The sequence below is a fragment of the Mixophyes fleayi genome, chromosome 5, assembly GCF_038048845.1.
Source record: "Mixophyes fleayi isolate aMixFle1 chromosome 5, aMixFle1.hap1, whole genome shotgun sequence".
NCBI classification, from domain to species: Eukaryota; Metazoa; Chordata; class Amphibia; order Anura; family Limnodynastidae; genus Mixophyes; species Mixophyes fleayi.
In genome coordinates this window covers 61725279-61749297 of record NC_134406.1, presented here as the reverse complement: position 1 = coordinate 61749297, position 24019 = coordinate 61725279, and the positions used below count along the sequence as shown (strand labels likewise).

Sequence of the window (24019 nt, the reverse complement as noted above, 5' to 3'; positions counted from 1 at the left end):
TCCTGCAAGGAAACTACACACAACATTTTTTCCCCCAGCACACTGCAATAGCCAGCAACAGATCTGCCATTTCTACTGTAGATAAAAATGCAAAAGTCTTTGTTGCACACATTTGCAAATGTATGTTTAAGCCATCCGCCACGCCAAGGCGCTTTTGCTAACAGGATGGTCCTACTCTAAACAATGAGAGTATGACCATCCTGTTAGCAAAAGCGTCTTGGCGTGGCGGATGGCTTAAACATACATTTGCAAATGTGTGCAACAAAGACTTTTGCATTTTTATCTACAGTAGAAATGGCAGATCTGTTGCTGGCTATTGCAGTGTGCTGGGGGAAAAAATGTTGCGTGTAGTTTCCTTGCAGGATTATCCCACCCTTTCAAGCACCTGTTATGGCCTATAAATTGATTTGAGCAGCTTCCACTTTTGTATTTGTCTGAGAGGCATGTTGGTGTCAGTAGCTGAGAGGGGGTACTGGCACTGAATTGCTGTTTGGAGGCTTCTGGGGTACCTCTTTGGTAAGTTGGCTCTCAATTTAAAAACACATATGTATGGCCCAAATATATGGGACTCTCATTGTTTAGAGTAGGACCATCCTGTTAGCAAAAGCGCCTTGGCGTGGCGGATGGCTTAAACATACATTTGCAAATGTGTGCAACAAAGACTTTTGCATTTTTATCTACAGTAGAAATGGCAGATCTGTTGCTGGCTATTGCAGTGTGCTGGGGGAAAAATGTTGTGTGTAGTTTCCTTGCAGGATTATCCCACCCTTTCAAGCACCTGTTATGGCCTATAAATTGATTTGAGCAGCTTCCACTTTTGTATTTGTCTGAAAAACAAAGAACAGTCTTATACTTTGATATTCCTTATTTATTATAGTGGAAAATTAATTCAGTGGATGGAAAAAGAATTTTGGATTGCCATACACATGAGTAGCAGTATTAACGAGAATAAAATTAACTACTGACTATTATTGGTGTTATAACATATCAGGACAATGGGACATATCTGGTGGACCTGCCTTAAAACTCAACAACTATGGGTAAAAGTAGTCAAAATGATTAAAACAGAGCCCCGAATTTTGAAATGTCTCCAGCTGAACTCCTCTTAGGTGCTGAATTAAAAGATTTAGGCAGATGATTTAGCATATTCATGAGATGTATTACAGCCCATCTGGTTATTGGAGAACATACAATGGACCAAGGTTACAATTCCAAACAACAAATTATTATTTTTATTATTATTATTATTAATATTGCAGTTGATATGGGAGAATTCACCTCTCTATGTTTTCAGTTGTAATTCTTTTACATTATATATGCTGGATTATAGGTTATTTTCTTCTCCTATGTAGATTATATACATATATATTTATAAGGCATGGTGAGAACGCAGTATACATAGAAGGAGAGCTGGTGGGACAGTTCCTGCAGATTAGTGTCAGTTCAACACTATGTTATGGGGAATGATAAACCAAATTTTGCACAATAATGAAAAAACTGCAACATGGTGTGAAAAATAAACTGATAAAAGTCAAGAAAGTCTTGGATGTTTAAATAAAAAGTTTAAGTTTACAGTAGGCACACACCTATTTATATCCCAGGTAGAGTACTACACCTCCCTCTATTCACTCTCTATAAATGTTTCAAAGCATTGATTCTGCAACACCTGTGTAAAGTACATGAATGACACAGAATTTCCTTTGTGTTCCACTTCACAGGAATTCCTGGACTGTGTTCAGAACACCATGCACCATTTAGAATCCTGAAACAAATCTTATTCTATGTATCGTCCTGTTTATCTCACATTACATAACCAGTTGTATAGTTCACACATACTGAGTGAAGTGTTGACAGGTTATAGTTATATCGAACTATATCTCTTACCCCGTATGTCAAAAAGGATTATTTTTACAATCATTTATCAGTTGTGCTTTAAAGCTCAGTGGATGCTGCACTATATCAGCATGAGCATACCATTCAGGTTACTGATAAAGATAAGATAACTGATTTGGAAATTCACCTGAATGTCAGAGATTCGCTAAAGGCCTATGAATCCACAAATTAGCCACGATTATCCCAAATTCTACTAAAAAAAAATAATGTCCACTGGAGAATAGAGCATACAGAAGCCAGCCCTTATAATAAAGGGTCATCATTCTCCCTGGATTGTGCTAGAGGAAAACGACTGTGGATGCTATCTATCACCCTAAACCGCAGACTTTTGTCATTTCTTTAGGTGGAGTCAGAATTCTGACACCGAGATACATAATCCTGACTTAAAAATATTCAACTGCAATAAAAAGAGTTCTGATGTATCATAGGAATTCAATTCAGCGCTAAGTCCTGTACAGTTCTAGTTATATAAGTACCAGAAACTGAATCTTCGCGTGAGGCTGTGACAGGACACCGTGAAGAATTGAATCTGCACCTTAAAGTCAGGATTATGTACAATTTTTAGGTGGCCTTGGAAATTCTGTACAGCAGAGACACTTGTTAGCCCAATATATTCAATTTCATTGGCAACAGTATTGCAATGTAATAAAATAATTGTGGATTACCAATGAAAACAAGAAAATATGCAGCTAGCAAGTGAAATTTGGTGTGACACAAATTTTAAGCCTGTATTTGGGTGAAACAGAACCAATATAATTTCTGGCATTTCAAACATCTCAAATTACTGCCCTGTTACTATTTGTATTATATACTGGCTGCAGCAGATTCATTTGGATACATATTAATTTGCCAGGATTCACAATGGGAGAGAACAAGAAAGGTAGTTAAGCTTTAGAGACAAGAATGGAAAATGTAAGTGGACTGAATGTTACAGTTTTACAATGAAGGCAGTAGAAGTGGGGGTCGAGCATATCACCGTAGACTAGTCCACTTTGACCACTGTCCTGTATATATGTATGTATATGCAACGATCAGCAACAACATTAAAACCACCTGCCTAATATTGTGTGGGTCCCCCTCCTACTGCCAAAACAGCTCTGACCCGTCGAGGCATGGACTCCACAAGACCTCTGAAGGTGTCCTATGGTATCTGGCACCAAGGTGTTAGCAGCAGATTCTTTAAGTCCTGTAAATGGTGATGTGGGGACTCCATGGCTCTGACTTGTTTTTCCAGCAAATCCCACAGATTCTCCATCGGATTGAGAACTGGGGAATTTGGAGTCCAAGTCAACACTATGAACTCTTTGTCAAGTTCCTCAAACCATTCCTGAACAATTTCTGCTGTGTGGCAGGGCACATTGCTGTGGAATGGTGTACTTGGTCTCCAGCAATGTTTAGGTAGGTGGTATGTGTCAAAGTAACATCCATATGAATGCCAGGATCCAAAATTTCCCAGCAGAACATTGCCCAGAGCATCACACTGTATCTGCCGGCTTGCCTTCTTCAGATCCTTACGCTTGCCCATTTTTCCTGCGTCCAACACATCAATTTCAAGAACTGACTGTTCACCTGCTGCCTAACATATCCCACACCTTGATATGTGCCATTGAAAAAAAAATTCAACATTGTTTACTTCACTTGTCAGTGGTTTAATGTTGTGTGGTTTAATGTTGTGCCTGATCATATTATATATATATATATATATATATATATATATATATAGCGAGAGAGAGAGATTGTTCCTACCAATACTAGTTGTTGTTTAGAGGCATTACACAAGGTAAGTCCCATATTAAAGAATTATAAGTCGTTAGTGTAGGTACCCGTCTGGATGAGGTCGACCTTGACATGATAGATGGGCATCCACAGATTGGCACAAGGGAAACCTACACAATATTAGGCCGTTGCTTTTAATGCTCTCAAACTTCCTTGTACTTTATATTACTGTTAATAATTAGGCTTAATTAAATAGTCAACCAATGTAAACAAAAAGTTTTAGTCAAGTAAAGGGATGATGTCATCACTGCTCAAGTTAAGGTATGTTTAAGATCTTTTCTGTTCTGGTCTGTTTTCACTTACAATGGATCAATGCACCAGTTTCCTTGCACAGAAATCAAGTATTTATTCTTATGCTAGTTAGACTTTAAAATTCACCACCCGCCTACACAAAGATGAAGTAGCAGCGCATTCCTGCACTAAGAACAAGCAACATTGCAGAGATATGAAGCTCTAATTCTTAGTGATTTCATCGGCTATATTTTCATGAATACTGACAAAAGCCTCACTAAAAGAGCTGTCCCTGAAGTGTGTAGGTAGCAGGTGCAATTTAATTTCACATGTAGTCTGCTGAAGTATAACAACGAATGGAGCCTTACTGACATGTTTTAGTTTTCATCTTAAATTGTTTAAGACACTATAACCTATTGGCCACTAGAGGTCAGGGCTGTGTTATCTTTTTCTTTTATAAACCTAGTCTGAAATAATTGCTTATGTAATCACAGTATTTTATTTAACTCAAGGATTTTATTTATGATCTACGACCAAGATTGAGTCTAGTGGGGCCTGCTGCAGAATCCATGGTTCTTGTTTTGCATTAATAATGTTTTCATTTTTAAAGTTCAATATTTAATATTTTTATTTTTTTTATATATGTAAATCTATATCTATCTATCCATCTATCTATAGAGAGAGAGAGAGAGGTATATATACAATATATAAATAAAAACAAATAAAATAAATAATAATAAAAATAAATATATATATATATATATATATATATATATATATATATATATATAATGACTTAAGAGGACAAACCTATTGCTTTACCTGCAGCAGATCAGTAGGTGTAGCTGCACTGATTATTTTGGATATTTTGATGTGTATTCAGATACTCTGCATATCACGTAAACTATAAACATTTGAGTAAGATACGCATATGATAAGTGTTTCATTTGGAAGAGCTGACGTGTGGAGAAACTCCCAGTCTATATATATATGAATGGACTTCACTGTACCCGGCACTCAGCGCATATCTCTATACAGGGCTATTCCTTCGTTGTCTGATTTGTTTTTTCTTTTCATTAACCAATGTAGCACTCCACTAACAGGATGACATCCCAGTATTGTTTGCTGGCCATTGATGTTCCTCAGCTTGTTTATAACTTGAATTACTGCCCTGCTTTCTCTGTGGATATCCATGCTTAGCCAGTTCCTGCTTCCTTGTACAGCATTAATCAATCACCTGTGTCTGTTCCTGGAGGTAACCTGACAATTGCATTACTCTTGCTAACTGCTATTCCTGATCATCTGTCTTTACTCTGGTCTGTGTTCATTGCATCCTGGATTAGTGTTTTCTCTGCAATAAACAGTTCAATGTTTTTCATCATATGTCTGGCTCCGTGGCTATAATTATTAATTAGCCTTATGTATAGTTTTCTCATCTATAGTAGGGGACAGGTACAGAATGGAGCGGGGGCATCCATCTGCCCTCTGAGCCGCTCCCATGCGTCACCTGTGTTTTTTTGTTTGTTTTTAAAAAAATGTCCATTGAAGGCTGCCAGACCAAGCAGGCCCAGTGTGCAAATGATGTGACTGCAACATTTGCACACTCTGGAAGGTTGCACTGTTCAGTAGCAGCATGCTCTGCACAACTGGCTGCACGCTGTCTATTGTAATACAGTGGTCACTCAGTGTACACAGGGGGAGCGTCTCTTTCTGTGCACAATCCACATGCACACACCTGACCTTACTTCTGCTCCTCCTCTTCTAGAAACGCGCTGCCTGAGCTCCCCCTGCTTCTTCCACTATGACTGTCTGCATTCCCCAAACACCCTCCCATGTGTATGTGGCTATTACCCCCTGTCTCTATCTAGAGCTGTAACTAGACATGTTCGTGCCCTGACAACTAAGACGACTGGCGCCCTCCTCCCCATATTCATCCATTTCTCCTCTCTTCAACCTTCACCTCCCTCCACCTCTTCTCTGATTCCCGACGATCAGAAGCAACATGTATGAACGAAGGCAAACGGGCTCCAACGCCACACAACCGAACTGAGGATATCTGGTAGGTGCAATCTGATTGTTAATTTTTTTGCTGATTGACTGAATAGTAAACCTTTGCTAAATCATGGAACCTATTCATCAAACACAATTGGCACACTCGCTAATGGGGTTTGGAGACACGAACAGTGAGTGATTCCTTACTAGAGATGAATGCACTAAAAGGTAAATTTGTCACAGGGTGAAAAGCCGGCAAAAACAGGAGATTTTACTGGTAATAGGGTCTTTTTCTAGTTTCATCTAAACATAAAAGAGTTACTGCCAGCAATAACATTGTTATAGGTGGTGATAACAACGCTGGAAGTGATTCGCCAGCGAAGGCTTCCACAAGCACATTTGACAAGTATTACGGATGTAATTGTACTACTGCAATCCCTGTTCTGCTATCGCTGCTCAGAAACCACAGACCTGTGCTGTGCGCTTGACCCCAGGCAAAAATTTGCCTCTAAATGTTGAATATATGAAAAACCATGTCTGTTTCCATAAACATCTTATGTGTGAGAAAGGTGCCCACACTAGCATGAATAAACTTCATATCTTACATCGAAGACATAAAGACTGTCATATTTAACATTTGGGGTCTTGTGTCCAGTGTCCAAAATTTACTGACATCTGGACCAAGGAAGCCATGAGAAAAATGCCAACCCCACAGCAGTGGTCCTAATATTGTCACTGCCACAGTGTAGACAAGGCGGCTGAAAAACAAATGCTACACTATGTACCCACACGTCTGCGGGCCTACACTGTACTGGTGGACAAGTCCAGTTATATCATCACCTTATGGATCTTAATTGTCATTCTGTTTATACACTGCTGTCCAAACATACACAACACCTGGCGCTATCCAGAATTAGCAAACAAGAGCTATCTTGTATGCTCCCATCTAACCTGACAATTATAAGGTACAATTGATACTTAATCCCACAACTGTCATGCTGGAGGTCACAATGGGCTCACATGACTCATCCCATGACTGTCTATTACTGCTAGGCATGAGATCACGACATCATCCTTTTTGTGGATGCTCCATGACAAGTGAGGTCAGGTTACGATGTTTGTATCTTACATACATGTATTGAAGCTCACTGTCTTCCTAATTGCTCTTCGGACCAGAAAGCTGAGCCGTTTGCCCTAACTTGGGCTTGCACACTCCCTGATAATGACAATGACCTCTAGTCCTGTATACTCAAGGCCATGCTGAATGTATAAAATCCATATAGGTTTACTGAAACATACATTCTCTGTGTGGGCAAGGTGTCCATGCTGGTGAAAGTGAACGTCAACAATATAAACACTCAGCTGCCACCTTAAACACTGTAGACCAGGAACGAAAGCAGCTATCTGCAGCATTAGAATGAATGATAGTTGTTCAGTTGTTTGGTGGTAGTAAGGGCAGGCGTGGCAAGGATCATTTAGCAGCAAAAACTGCTGCTGTGCATCCTTTAGCAAAGAAGAAATAAAGAAGCATGAGGGCTCAGTTTTGACATGACGCTTTAGGATTTTGCCCTGTTTGCCCTCTCTTAATGTTGGGTCACACTGTGCTCCCTTAAATACTCACCACCCACTATTGCTGCCTTTAAAGTAACCTGGTGGAAGAGCTTGATGACCGACCAAGTCTCAGAACTACATACAGTTTCTCCTGATAGCAGTTTTGTTTTCTCTTCTCCAGCAGTGATGGTCAGAGACAGGGGCAGGCTGGCCCGGAGGCGTCCAGTCTTACCGTTATTAGGGCCGGGGGGTAGGCCGGCCGTCCGTCCCCCGGATGCAATATATCCTGTTTTCACCACGGCCGCATCTCATGTCAGCGCACAAGCGGCCGCATAACATGACACGCGATGTGGCCGCGTCATCAATGACGCGGCCGCCTGTGTGCCCCCCGGGCTTCCCTCTCCCAGCCCGCGCCTGGTCAGAGAGAACAGGTATAATGATATAATATGTGACTAGTAATGGCTTGAATTAAATATGGGTCACAATCTCTGTGGAAAGTGGGGCAGCATACTGCCAACTTTGTTTTGGGGGCCAAAACCCTAGGCTAGGATTCTTTGCTCATATTTAAAACTAGGTAATCTTGGGGTAAATTTATCAAGCTGCAGGTTTGAAAAAGTGGAGATGTTGCCCATAGCAACAATCAGATTCTATCTGTAATTTTGTAGAACTTACTAAATAAATAATAACTAGAAGCTGATTGGTTGCTATAGGCAACATCTCCACTTTTTCAAACCTACAGCTTGATAAATTTACCCCTAGGTCTGTTCTGTGGATGTTTCAATATACAATCTGTAGGTGACTTATTGCAAATAAAAAAAAACACGGAGGGACAGAGTGTTCTAGTTATGGCGCTATACATTTTATATCCCCTGGAGAAATGTAGCCATGCTCCTGTAGTCAGGCGTTTATACAGCACACATATCTAATGCATTAATTATTACAAAAGAAACATTCTACCAAAGACTGATCCTTCAGGCAAAACCGTCTTTATATACACATCTCATGTGCTTTTTCTCATTATTACCTCAATGACATAGTGACATAAACCTGCCCAAAGGGAAGAGAACCTCTGCAGAGACTGAAGTGCTCGCTAATTTGTTTGCCAATGAAGGTCGGAAAATTATGACTTCAAATTGCCTGTGAAATCCATGAACTGTGTTCTTTCCTTCAGTCACGTTTAACTAAATCACATCAACACTCCAAGCACTCAAGAAGAACATACAAAAGGTTGCTAGCACTTATAATAAAGATGACGGTTAGAGGATGTGCACTGTCAGAACATATAGCATTTGTCTGGACTGATAATATGGGTTCTGCTTACTGATGTACAAACATGTTTGGATTTGTTCACAGATCTTATATAAATTGCTAATAAGTATTAGGTGAAGCACCAAAATATTTTATAAATATATATATATTACCCTGGATTAAGGTGATGCCCACACATTTAATTTATCAACTTGTATGTAACCTCCTGCAAGTATTACACAATACATTACTTTGTCTTTTTACTATGCTGCTTTTTCAATGCTTCTCAGTCAAGTATTTATATCATTCATTAGTCACAGTTATTTGTTTTCTTTACCACTGAATTACACAAAACTGCTCTTTGGATGCAACTATCCAATGCAAGCAGCACAGCAGAGCTGTGTCGTCTCCAAGGGCGATGGAAATAATACAATTCTGCTGATATATGTACACTGCATTTATGTCAGTCATTTAAATAAAATTGCTATATCAATAGCACAAATCCCATTTGTGTGTGTGCTGGAGGTTTACCTGTGTGGATACCTGGATACATTCAGGACTGGATGCAAATCATCACTTATTTAATATATCACACTAATCTTTTCTCCTTCCAGGAGGTAATCTAGTGGCTGAAAAGCACATAATCCAGAAGGATAAAGCAATCTTAGTAAAGGCTGCAGTAAGGCATGTACAAACCAATAAAGTGATCTGAATGTGGACTATAACTTTATTATTTAGTAGTATATTTTATTGATAAACCTTTAACATATTACGCACCACTGTACATTGAGGGGATCATAAAACAACTAAATTACAGATAAAACAATAGTTAACAGAAGGTAAAGATGGCCCTTACAATGTATAGCACAATTGAGGATCAATTGATAAGGTGTTGGAGTAACTGGTGGTGGGGAAAGTGTATGTGGCTTCTGCAAGGCAGAAACACTATGAGCAGCCACTAGTAATGCAGGCAATGGAGGCTGTCATTCCTGTGCAGCTACCGCTGGCGTTGTACAGTTGGAATATGAAGAGACAGTGGAAAATAATAATTTGTAACAATCTTTACACAGTCAGCAGCTAGCAGCCATGACTGCCGATCAGCACTTAGATTAACACGGAGTCGAGACATTTGTTCACAGAAGAAGTCTGCGGAGATCAACAAAGGAGGAACAGTGATGGCAACAGCAATGACAGCCGCTGACACTTCTCAGCACCACTTTGTAATTTCCCACAACCTTTATACATTTTTACCTGTTATAGAGCTAAACAGCTCCCATAGAAATCCATGATATTGTCCCAGACATAAATGCTTCTGGTCTATGTAGGTAACATTGAAATTGATGCAAAACGAAGAAATTCAACTGGTTGTTGTAAAGTGTGTGTTTACTGTTCCATGAGCTCTTTGAACTATCTGTGTTACAATGGGCCTGATTCATCCAGGCACGTATACTGAGCTTAGCATGCGTCTGTTTATAGACACACGTACATCGGCTCTGCGTACTCCCGGATTCCACAAGAAATACATTTGAAGATAGGTGCGCAGATGAATTGGGGTGTAGGTCTGCTGTGCTCTGCTACACAAGACACTGCAGGATACGTCCAATGACTATGTGGAATATAAAATCGCAAAATAATGCACAAAAAAATGTTTTTTTAATTAATGTCACCTGTTAATATTATAAGCATGAATGACAAAAAGTTAACCCCCCCCCATGATATATATATTTATTAGGATGTTCTTAATGTCTACTGAACATACAATACATTTTTACAGTTGCTTCTGATTGTAAAACACATGTTATAGCATGCATCCCAGAATGTCATCACTAGTGATCAGGACTTGGACTAGACCTGTAGCTGGAGCAAGAGATACGGCAGAAAAACAAGTAACTTTGAGATGCCCAAAGCTTGAATAAGACATAGCTGCGTGCGCTCGAGTTTGGCATGCCCTTACTGTACACTGAGTATGAGTGAACACCCCTTGCCCCACCTCACTCCATCCCAGAAATCATAGGCTTTGTGTATGAAGATGAATTGCAGGTTGCTGCGTTTAGCTGCGTATGACCCAGTTATGTGGATGTGCAGAGTAATGATACGCACACAAATCAGCAGATATGTGTCTTTATGAATCAGGACCAACATGTTTACTAGGTTCTTTGAATGAGTAAAATGAACTCCCATCCATGTGAACCCCACCAATCTTCTGAATAACTAGGACCATGCTCTGCCTGTGTGGTATTCTGGCTACAACAATGCTCCACCGGGAGTCCAATTGCAGCTTCTTACAGTTACTGAAAACGTAAATGTCACCACCCACCTTTTCCACAGAGGTATTTCCTTCATTAGACACGTGAGCTTTCTTTGATTCGTTCTTTGTTCTGCTCAGTCTTTTAGTAACTTTTTCCTTTAGTAAAGATGTGTATCCAACATGTTCATAAATGGGGTTGGTTGTCATTTTTGCAATATACTCTGCAGCCTTAGTCTCTATGTACAAGGTTATAAGGCCATCAGTGACCAAGTCGTGTATTGACTCAAATCTCTTCTCTCCCACAAAGTGCTTCCCATCATTGAAAAGTCTGTAGTTCAATGTTTGGTGACCAAACCTGGACAGAAGGCGCGAAATGTTAGAAAAATACAACTGTACATTCAATTATTCAAATACACAATAGAAAATGAAAGTTAATATAAATATATACAAATACAATACTGTGCAAAAGTGTTAGGCGGGTGTGGAAAAAAATGCTGCAAAGTAAGAATGCTTTAAAAATAGAAGTGTTAATAGTTTATTTTTATCAATTAACAAAATGCAAAGTGATTGAACAGAAGAGAAATCTAAATCAAATCAATATTTGGTGACCACCGTTTTCCTTCAAAACAGCATCAATGCATCAATTATTCTAGGTACACTTGCACACAGTTTGTGAAGGAACTTTGCAGGGAGGTTGTTCCAAACATCTTGGAGAACTAACCACAGATCTTCCTTGGATGTGGGTTTGCTCAAATCCTTCTGTCTCTTTATGAATCCCAGACAGACTCGATGATGTTGAGATCAGGGCTCTGTGGGAGCCATATCATCACTTCCAGGACTCCTTGTCCTACTTTATGCTGAAGATAGTTCTTAATGACATTGACTGTGTGTTTTGGGTTGTTGTCCTGCTGCAGAATAAAGTTAGAACGAATAATATGCTTCCCTGATGGTATTGTATGATTGATAAATACCTGTCTGTATTTCTCAACATTGTGGAAACTTGCAAGGAACCTCCAACCATGCACTGTTGCCTGCAGAGAGTCATTATTGTACAGCCCTGAGCAAGCCTACAGCCACAAAAGATCTGTGGTTAGTTCTCCAAGATGTTTGGAACAACCTCCATGCTGAGTTCCTTCAAAAACTGTGTGCGAGTGTACCTAGAAGAATTGATGCTGGTTTAAAGCCAAACGGTGGTCACACCAAATATTGATTTGATTTCGATTTCTCTTCTGTTCATTCTCAGTGAATTTTGTTAATTGATAAAAATAAACTATTAACACTTCTATTTTTGAAAGCATTCTTCCTTTGCAGCATCTTTTCCACACCTGCCTAAAACTTTTACACAAAAACTACTAGAATCACATTAAGGACATTGTGCTATTCTATACTTAATGGAAAAGAGCTCAAGGGGCTGATTCAATTCGGCCATGTTAGTCTATGATTAACGCGGCGCTAGTACTATTACCTTTAATACGGTAATTTTAACCCAGATTTTTGCTCGCAGCCCTGAGAGGTGCAAGCAAAAATTAACGTTAAAATTACCGTACTAACGGTAATAGTGTGTAGGCTGCGTTATACTAGGAATAACGCAGCCTGCGCACTATTACTTGAATTGGCCCCCAAGTAGGGAAATATGCGATGTACAATATATTATACACCAAACACACTAACTCTTCTACAACAGTGAACTGGTATAATTGTAGTCAACACACAGGTGCGGGCTGGCACGTTTAAGGCTGGGGCCGCATCGAGTGTCATGTGATGCGGCCGCCTGTGCGCTGACACGGCCGCATTGTATGTTATGTGATGCGGCCGAAAAAAATAAATAAGAAATATTGCACCGGAGAGGGGGGGCCCGGCCCTAACCGCGGTTGGACTGCCCCCCTGCCCAGCCCGCCCCTGTCCACACAAACACACATACAGATCCATTACCAACCCATCCAACATGGTCTATTTCACAAACAACAGGATACAATGCGTTGCTTACATTTTAGCATAATTTTCAACCGATATAACCTGAGCTAAATTAAGTTAATTATGTGAACAGAATTTTTTTCTAAAGGGCAATGTTAGATGGGTGTTTTAGAACCCTGCAATTTTCTGACCCAGAAAACCATGTTATTCTGAAGTGAGGATACGCTCTGTTAGCATATCATGAAAATGAATGAGGAACGCTGTTCCCCTGTCACACCATAATGCTTCTCTTGCCAAAGCTCTACTTTACACATTGCCCTTATACAACAACCCAGATGTAGAATCAGTGTGAAAATTGGAAGCACAACATTGTGTCTGATGTGTCTCATTGTGTCATTGTGATTAAAACCCCCAACTAAGTTACAGTATAAATGACTTTTAGCCATGCACTGTGATATTATCTACCTTAAGGCCAATGTATAGCAGCCAGGTTGCCTCTGACTTTCCCTAATGAGGTATGATCCATCTGCAGTGCACAGCAATCCGTCTGCCTGTTCCCGAGAAATGATACCATGGAACCTGAGGAATGACAGACATGCAATGAGCAAACATCCATAGCATTAACTGTGTATAAAATACAGGGCGAGTTCTCAAACAGGGTCAGACATTTAAAACCAAAAACATATACATTTTATATATATTGCATAGCTACATTGCCACTGCTTTAGAACAGATGCATATTGCACTTCTGCAACTATTATAATGCAAACATGTTTCTACATTTAATCACAATACAGCCATGAGCATGCATATGTCATTTGAGTCCCATTGCAAATGCATCATCAAGTAATCACGCTGTTGGAATTCTGAGGTTGTTATGGTTTGGGGCTGTAGAGTTGATGGAATTGTTTGGTTAATTTAACCCTGTGCTGGATTAGCATGCTGACATTTGTAGTTCAACAACAGATAAATAAACACAAGTAGCTTACTCAAACTCTACCATATGTTGACAGCACATAAGCAAGGTAGTTAATTGCGCACTTGGAATTCTCCCAGGGGTTGTACCACTTTGCTATTGTGGAACACCCCCACCCCAATGCAATTCTTGTACATGAATGGGCCAGGAAGTGAAAGGCTTTAATAAATCTATACTGCGAAGTATTGAGAACAAAGCAGGGAGATGTTTTGCCCTTAAGGAACAAACATTCAGCAATTTATTTTTTTCGAGCAGTGAATGGTGAGCACAAGTTAAAATGTTTCCTCTGTAGCTGTCTTCCTGTTTTCTGTCTCTATGGAGGTAGCACAATAGAAGTATGTTAGGTGCCAAGGTGCCAAAAATGACTGTATAATAACTATGCTTGACAAATAACCCCCAAGGAATAAACAGTTCTCTTATTGACTGTACATATGATAGAAATCAGAACTTTATTTTTGTCAGCATATGACTGAGAAGGAAAATAAGTGAATAAGGCTTACATTCTCTGCTATGTATTAATAAGATGGTGATAACGCTTCTGGTGATTAAGGCTGGTTACCCACTGGCATTAGGAAAACTCCAAAGACACTGCATGTCAAACGCAAATGTGTTTGACATAGAGCGGTAGTCAGTGCTTCTTGTACTTGGGGTAGGGGGTTTATTGAGGATGCAAATAAATAGAGCAAGAAACGTCCAAAAGATGCCACTGTTCTGAGTGCAAGTGGGGATAGGGTCACTGTAACCAATGGGATTCATTCCCATAGCCTTTAACATGCTGTTCTGGGGCCTGATTCATTAAGGATCTTAACTTAAGAAACTTCTTATTTCAGTCTCCTGGACAAAACCATGTTACAATGCAAGGGGTGCAAATTAGTATTCTGTTTTTCACATAAGTTAAATACTGACTGTTTATTCATGTAGCACACAAATACTGGATAGCCAATTTGTACACTGAAATTTAAAGTTGATATTTGTGTGCTACATGAAAAAACAGTCAGTATTTAACTTATGTGCAAAACAGAATACTACTTTGCACCCCTTGAATTGTAACATGGTTTTGTCCAGGAGACTGAAATAAGAAGTTTCTCAAGTTAAGATCCTTAATGAATCAGGCCCCAGGTGTTACAAGACGAGCTAGGCACCCAATCCTACAAGCATTATTAAATATTATTCAACAGCAATGTCGAATAATGGAATGGTGGCCAACAGGTGGCCCTCCACGCCTTCACCTGTGGCCCTCAGCCCCTTCCTGCTTTGATGTCAGCTTTGTTACACCTTGTAACACTAGTTTAGCATGCCCAATGATAGGTATCTCGTTCTATGATTAGATGTATTGTTTTAACATATCAATGAGATTAAGGGTGATGTGTGGCTCTTTTGAAGGTTAAAGGGCCGCCCATGTGGCCCCTGAAGTGTATCAGGTCAACTATCACTGCTGTAGGTCTTGAAACTGTGTGTATCAAACTAGAAAACTGAAAAGAAAAAGCAATCTAACTCAGAGGTACTCTTTGTACTATATCAATATGTCTCATATATAGGGAAACTTATATTAAAATGTAATGACTTATTATTTTATTTCTTAAAAATAACGGGATGATATTGTGAATGATTAACATTAGTGAATGTGAGATGTGCATAAAAAGTGATGGAAAATTAAAATATTTGTTAAGGCTTCTAAGCTTCTTGCCCTAAAACTTAGGAAAATCCTGTTATCGCTATTTGTTTCTCTTATAATATCATATCCTCACTTGTGTATTAGTACCCAGCATTAAATATATTCCCCCTTCCCCTTTCAAATGGCTATTCCTCTAATTACAATGTATCATTCTAATATCGGATATATATGTGTGAATGACTGAAGATATAAACCTGAGCAGCGAGTACCTTAAAACATATTATATCGTTGTAAGGTGAAATCATATGCTAAGAGAAAAGCATTCATCTTCACATCTGTTTTATAATATCTCCATCACATGAGAAGAAATTATATTTAAATGACATTTACATATACATTACTTCAGGAAAAGGGTACTGTGTTCTAATACTCTTACCAGCGACTAAATAATAAAGTTTGATCAATGACCTCTAAAGATCCTATTAGATTATCTAATATTTAAACCGCAAGAATATAATATATAAATATATATATATATATATATATATATATATATATATACACAAGTTAACCCGTGCATGATACTCATGCATTCTAGTCAAATCAAGGTGTTAAAAAGGTTCTTGTCATGCATTTGGGCCTAGCCCAGGCCTCCTCAGGGGAAGAGCGTTACTTCCCGACGCAAGTGCCCTTTTTTAACGTGGTTTTGTCCACATGTCACCACCTCATCATTTTTCTCCATCACCTCATCCTTCATCTTCATCGCCACATCCTTCATCAAGCTACTTAAGGTGTTAAAAATTCCCCACTGTCACCCCCGGCAACCACCAACCACTCCCAACTGTCACTTCTCCTTCAAGAAATAAATAGGTCAGTGTATAACTATGCCCAGCAGGTGGCGCTGCAGCTTGGTTTTTATTTTTTCACACACACCACTAGGCATTTATATAGTAGATATATATACATATATATACCTCCAATACATGCCTCCTGGCTACTGCTTTCGCATCATTCCCCCTTTCCAAAACAGCAAAAAGCAGCAATCTATACATGTGTTTTCATAATAAACTCTGCACTTGAAAATGATGTACATAAAATAGGTAGGAAAAATATGGGTATCCCATTTTTAAAGACAGACAACCTACCGCTTCAAATGAGGGTACCTTTGAGTTTATTGACCCCAGGATGTGGGAGATCTGGGCATTAAAACCACAGCACTCTGGAAATCTTAGTGCTTTTTATAGCGTAGGCTGTTATAGTCTGGTGACAACCAGATAGTAACTGCTAAGGGGCAACATCATTTGATTTAGGGGCCCCATAGTTTCTTGAAGTCAGGAGGGTGAGATCTGAGCATTACAAAACCCCTCCCCCATCTTGGGCTACTTAATGGTTCCTGTAGTGCATGGTGTTGTCTGGTAATCACATGTGATCACCAAACCATAACTACTAAGGGGCCAGAACGGGGGAGATTTGTGCCCTCCTCCCCATCCATGGTCTTTTTATTTTTTTCTGCAGTGTAGGGGTTATTGCCTCTCTTTCAAATGAGGGTGTCCATTTGTCTGTAGATTTTATGGCATGACGCACCAATCTAGTCTCATACTTTATTTAAAGTGAAATATGAAATCACAAATGTCTAGCCTAGACTGACATATTTACTGGTCAATAGTCTGTTTAATCTCTGAATAACATTTTCTAAATGAGTCTGTATATCGATTACAAGGTCAGCTAGCAAGATTAATAAAATATCACTGAGGGTAGCTAAATACTGTGTTTCTCTCTTCCTGTAATGTTACCAATGTATTTATTTATTAGATTTTATTGATTAAATATATTTAGAACATATTAATCATATGTGAATCTCATAAAGTGATTATAGTGTCAAATAGAGTATTATCAAAATATTAATAAAATGTGCGCTAACAAATAGAAAAAATGGAAAAAAGCAAAGCAATGTGATTACTAAAATTAATTAATGAACAATTAATTATATATACCTAAAGCAAATTAACATACTACACTATTATGTCACCTTTTGTTTGCATTAATTGTTTACAATTTTGAAGTCTGCCACCTCTGAATGACATGTACTATTGATATGTTATTTGTGGAGACCTATGCCAGTCTATGCTTGCACTTCATTGGTTTAAATTCTTAATTAACCTTATTCACAGACTTTCTTTTTAGTGCCTTTAGCAAATCATTTCAAATCCTCTTGGTAAAGAAAATAAGATCCTCTCCACCATGTTGTCCCTCTTGTACCCAGAGCGATCTCTGTTTCTTGAAGTTTTAGTGACATAATTGCTATATACTTCCTTATCTCTCACATTTCTGGTCCTCTTCCAACTCCTGTATATTCTTGGAACAAATTTTTCAGCAACCATCAGAATCTGTAAATTATAAATGCTATTTTTTTCTTAAGGATATCTTGAATATATTCCCCTTGCCCATAAAAACCTTCATTTTATCTTAAACTTAGTGGATTATTAAGATCTAAAATGGATTTATTATTTGGATATATTAATGATGTCCTATCTTGTCTTTTCGGGAAATAATATGCCTTCTTAATCTGTTATCTACGATAACCATATTAATGAGTCTCAGACCTTATTCCTCGATTCGGCTTTAAGACGTATTAGAACAGTTATGTCTGATCCATATAAAGTCACCTTGTTAGACGCCGCTGGTAAGAGAGGTTATATGCAGTCTAATACAGTGAAATATGCTATTGATGGCTCTTTTATTTTAATATAAAGCCGTATCTAATGTAACACCCTCTCTCATAATATCAATATATACAAAATTAACTGATTCATTACTGATCTTATAAGTTAATTTCTAATTCAAATAATTGTATTTTAGTTCTTTAATTAATTCTTTAAATAAATGATGATCACCATATTATCAAACTGTCATCTATATAGCACAGCCATACTGTGTCAAAATTATCAGTATTTCCTTTCCCTGACAAGTGTAAATCTGCATACGTTGGAGCACAGGTAGAACGCACGGACCTCCTGCTTATCTGAAGGGAAAAAATTGTCATCAAAACAAAATATTTTTTGCTGAGAACAAATTTTACAAGATCCACTAGAAGGACATTCACATTAGTTGTATAGTCCATGTACAGCAACTGTTTATACACCAGGTGAATGATTAATGCTGGTATGAAGAGATTCTAGATCACACGTTGCCAACCAGCAATTATCATACAACACGAGTTCATTAATCCTTCTCAATACATCCGAGGTATCCTGTATACAGAATAACAAATATATTACACATTGTCATAAATGTTTATCTATAAAAATATATATTTTTTTTTATGAAAGTCCAGATATTATGGGTCTTCCCGTGGTTGTGTCTGTCTGTTATGAACATAAGGTGGCATAAAAGTTTTTGTAATTCTTGGATTTTCAACTTTAAGAGATAAAAATTCAGTTTTCGTTATTATACCTTCTTTACATGTTCCTTCTATAACATTTAAATAAAAACCTTTTAAGTTGTCAGTAGGGTTGAACAACAGAGTTTTGTAACAATATGAGTTATAAACTTGTCTCAATGCTTCTCATCATTCATTTGCCTTTGGCCAAATGCTTTGCAGGTTTTTTCATTTTTAGCACAGATTTGTTTCATTAGTATTTCCACAATTGTAAAGCGCTACGGAATCTGCTGGCACTAAATACATTAATGTTGATGATGATGAATGCTCTATTTGACAGTATAAATACTTATGGGATTTACACATGCTAAATAGGTTTTATTTTTTAAAATCTAATGAAAATGACATTGGTAATTTTACAGGGATAATTTACAGGGAATTCTTTAATTAAAGTATGTCCAGGATAGATAATAGAACATAGTGCAAGCAACAAACTACTTTACATAAAGGGAGGAGGAAAACTACTTAGTAATGAAAACAGCAGCCTCCCATGATCAGATACCAGGCACTCCCTATGTCAGTGGGAATAAACAGGAGCTACAACAAGAGTAAGTCACATGAAACGAAGGATAGATACCAAAATCCTGTGTTTTAAGTGTTAGAAAATCTAACAGATCATCCACCAATCTTTATTACATTTAGTCGCTAGTAAGAGTATTAGAACACAGCACCTTTTTCATGAGCTAATGAATATGTAAATATGACAGATATAATTTCTTCTCATATTATGAACACATTACCTGATCCTTTTTATCTGAGTAGCAAATGATTTTATGTTACAGCTATGTAATATAGTTAGTAACAGTTAGTTTTAAGGGACTCAGGGGTCTATGAATTAATAATATGTGGTACCAGCAAATATGTATCGCTGCAAATCGCAGTGATGCATATTTATGTACCACTGAAATGCATCTTGTCGGGACTACTCTGGGAGCCCTGGCGAAGTGACCACCGCGGTCCGATTAGGTTTTCCTGCTTACCTGATAGCAGGAAGTGCTGTGCGCATGCGCACAGCACTTCACCGTAACGGATTCTGCGAAGCCACAGACGCTTTAGCAGAATCCCATAGGAAATGACAGGTAACACCATCCTGATAGGGTGTTACCTCTCTGCGCAAAGCTTATCAAAGCTTCATGCATTGCAGAACATCGCAGTCCCCATATTGATCTATGGGGACTGTGATGCTGCATGGAGGAGATTTCTGCCATATCTCATCTGTTAGGCATGTAATGCACAGCAACCATACTTATAGATGTGGAAACAGATGTTTACGCATCGTTTAACTGCCAAATTAGCTTGATGCAGAGACCCCTAGATGTTTAGAAGCTTTAGTCATTCACACATACTGTATATGTCTGATGGTTGAATAATACACTATCATTAGAAGAACAACAATGGCCATTTGGAATGGGAGAATATATTTTAATGCTGCTTACTAATACACAAGTGTATGTAAGATATTTCCTAAGTTATTCTTTTGACACAGGAATCTTATAAGTTTTAGCAAATATTTTATTTTTCACATGCCTCAAATGCAAATATTTTAATATTTTGGGATGGCTTGTTTCATTTAGAAATGATAACATTTCAATAATTTTAACCAATAAGATAATAAGAGAATAAAGTTGAATATACTTTTCCCTATATAAGAGACATAGTGATACAGCCAGTAGAGTGCCTCTGAGTTAGAATGCTTTTTCTTTCCTTTTCTTTTCTTTTTTCTTGTATAAAAAAAATGAAGCCAGTATAGGGTATAATATATATGGTAGTACAGTATATGTGACATATATAGCGTTCACTGTTGAACAAAATAAGTGCACTCCCCTGTACTGGCGTTCTTCCCTCTCTCCAGTCCACTACAACTGGATTAAAAAATTTTTTTCCCAGAAGCAAAAAATGTTTTAGCTATAAAAATAAATACTACCCCTTTAACATTTAAATGTATTTTGATATGAGTATCATTTAACCAGATTCCTATCTCAACTGAAGTCACTAAAATAAGTCAATGATAAAACTATCTTGCTGATATCACATGAAGGACAGAACATTGTGTAAAAAAAAAAATGTGTCTATAATAACTTAAAGCAAGAATAAGAACGTACACCTGGCAGTGAGATTTGTGCAGTGTCTATCCAGAGTCTCAAAAAAAACAAGTATTATTACAAAAAGCATTTCTAACTAGTGTTATATTGTAGTACTTTATATATTAAAATGCACTGAAGGAAACAACAAATAAAGCAGACATATATTAATGGAAGCATAGGCTGGAGGACTTGTGGGGACGGGAGAGTTTTTTGAACAGATATTTTGCATATTGTGTTGACATGAGTATCTGCACATACAAATATAGGGGTAACAAATTATCTGTTTCTGTGCATTGAAATAAGCCCAATAACCCCTATTTAATTATTTCCAAGAAAAATATAATTATTTCCTATGCGAAGTCATAATGAAGGACTCATTACAAGGTTTATGAAACAAATGTTTTCGGGAGGAGAGACCAGTCCTTTGTACAATATGTAACTGATATGTTTTATATATTAATATATTTGAGAATATAACTGAAATAAAGGGACATAGATAAATGCAATCCTGTGCATTTTCTAAAAGGAGAATGAACCGTTTTTAATATCTTTAATTTAAATTAGGTGACATAATTTAAAGCATTTTCATTATAAGAATAAATGTCCCCTTGTTCCATTTGCTGTTGTCTGTTAAGGTATACAGAGAAATATTCATGTCTCCAGACATTTACATTATGTGATGGAATCAGAGAACAATTGAAGCTGTAGTTTGGGTTGTACTATGCCACTGAACAGGGAGGAGATCACAGAGGCTTCAAAATATATCCCCAGGAACTTTAATACATAAGAAATAAAACACATAATAAATGCAGGTAGAAAATGTACAAACACCCAAATCATCAATACAGATTGTTATTAAGAAACAAACAGTATTTTGGTTGCTTACGTACTCCCTTCCATAATACTTTGGTCGATTCTCCACCTGTGATAAAACATAAGAAACAACATTAGAATTTAATAACAATGGCTTAGTTGTCAACCAAGAAAACTAAGGGCATAAAAACAGAACTCATTAGTCTCTGGACTGAAAGATACACAAATTATATATCAAAACAACAGTACAGTACTGAATTTCTCTATGAGAACAAAAGTTCCTTGAAACACTAAGGGGTATATTTACTAAATTGCGGATTTGAAAAAGTGGAGATGTTGGCTATAGCAACCAATCAGATTCTAGCTGTCATTTATTTAGCACATTCTACAAAATGACAGCTAGAATCTGATTGGTTGCTATAGGCAACATCTCCACTTTTTCAAATCTGCAATTTAGTAAATCTAGTCATAAGAGATGGTTGGAGCAGAAAAAGTGTGTTGAGAGTGCTATCAGACTACAGGAGTCAGTTTAAAGTTTACCTACAATCTCATTTTTTAATTTGAAAAACCTGAAGAGTTTTATATATATATATATGCACATTATATGGGTAAAAGTATTTGGCCACACCTGTTAACTACTGAATTTAGGTGTTTCAATCAGACCTGTTGCCAGAGGTGTATAATATCAAGCACCTAGCTATGCAGTCTCCATTTGCAAACATTTGTGATACAAAATGGGTCGTACTGAAGAGCACAGTAACATCAAGCGTGGTACTGTGATAGGATGTTACCTTTGCAATAAGATGGTTTGTGAAATTTCATCCCTGCTGGATATTCCACAGTCAACTGTAAGTGATATTATTAGAATGTGGAAGCATTTAGGAACAATAGCAACTCAGCCACGAAGCAGAAGACCACGCAAAATCACAGAGCGGGGTCAACGACTGCTAAGGTGCGTAAACGTCGCCAATGCTCTGCTGATTTCATAGCTGAAGAGTTCCGAACTTCCACTGGCATTAATGTAAGGACAAAAACTGTGCGGCGGGAGCTTAATGGAATGAGTTTCCATAGCTGAGCAGTTGCAAGCAAGCCTCACATCACCAAGACCAATGCCAGGTGTCGAATGAATGGTGTAAGGCCAGGGCCGGATTAACCATAGGGCTAACTGGGCTACAGCCCAGGGGCCTCGGGCATCCAGGGGGCCCTTGAAAGTGCTCAGCAGCAGTATTGATTGGTCGTGGGCGGGGGCGGCCCCGGCGCGATCAGTGCCGCTGAGCACTTTCCCTGCAGTCCTTCCCCCGCGCGCTGTAGTCTCCTTACTGAGGAGATCTCGTGAGTCTCACTCTCACGAGATCTCCTCAGTAAAGAGAGCACAACGCGCCGGAGAAGGAGGTTAGTGCCGGGGGGGGCGCGCGGGCAGCTCGGGCAGCTCCGATCACGGGGGGTTCGGAATCAGCTCCAATCACGGGGGGGGGGCCTCACGGGGGAATGGAGGCCCCCTTAGCCCAGGGGCCTCCATTCCCTTAATCCGGCCCTGTGTAAGGCACACCAACACTGGACTGTGGAGCAGTGGAAATGTGTTCTGTGGAGAGACGAATCACGCTTCCTGTTTGGCAGTCAGATGGGCGAGTCTGGGTTTGGAGGATGCTGGGAGAACGTGACCTGCCTGACTGCATTATGCCAACTGATTCTGGAGAATCAGAAACCCCCCCTGCGTGCGCCACTGGAAGAATAATGGTATGGGGCTGTTTTTCAGGGTTTAGGCTAGGCCCCTTATCTCCAATGAAGGGCAATCTTAATGCTTCAGCATACCAAGTCATTTTGGACAATGCTATGCTCTCAACTTTGTGGCAACAGTTGGGGGAAGGCCCTTTTGTATTCCTTCCAACATGACTGTGCCCCAGTGCACAAAGCAAGGACTACAAAGACATGGTTTGATGAGTTTGGTGTGCGAGTACTTGACTGGCCCACACAGAGCCCTGATCTCAACCCCATTGAACACCTTTGGGGTGAACTGGAACGTAGATTGTGAGCCAGGCCTTCTCGTCCAACATCAGTGCCTGATCTCATAATGCTCTACAGAATGAATGGGCACAAATTCCCACAGAAACACTCCTACATCTTGGGGAAAGCCTTCCAAAAAGAGTGGAAGCTGTTATCTCTGCAAAAGGGAGACCAACTCCATATTAAAGTATATGTATTTGAATACAGTGTCATTACAGTCCCTGTTGGTGTAATG

General features: G+C 38.7%; 1 protein-coding gene across 3 annotated transcripts in view; it reads right to left on the bottom strand.

Moving 5' to 3' along the window:
- Positions 1-24019, bottom strand: part of CHN2 (chimerin 2) — a 260121-nt gene that overhangs the window by 120240 nt on the left and 115862 nt on the right. For 2 of the 3 annotated variants that reach the window (XM_075212291.1, XM_075212290.1), the window contains 3 exons: positions 21854-21889; positions 13319-13432; positions 11009-11294 (listed from right to left, as the gene is read on the bottom strand). In XM_075212291.1, coding sequence (XP_075068392.1) covers positions 11009-11294; positions 13319-13432; positions 21854-21889 — 436 coding nt within the window. The remainder of the gene's footprint in view (positions 1-11008; positions 11295-13318; positions 13433-21853; positions 21890-24019) is intronic. The other variant, XM_075212289.1, reaches the window with a different exon arrangement.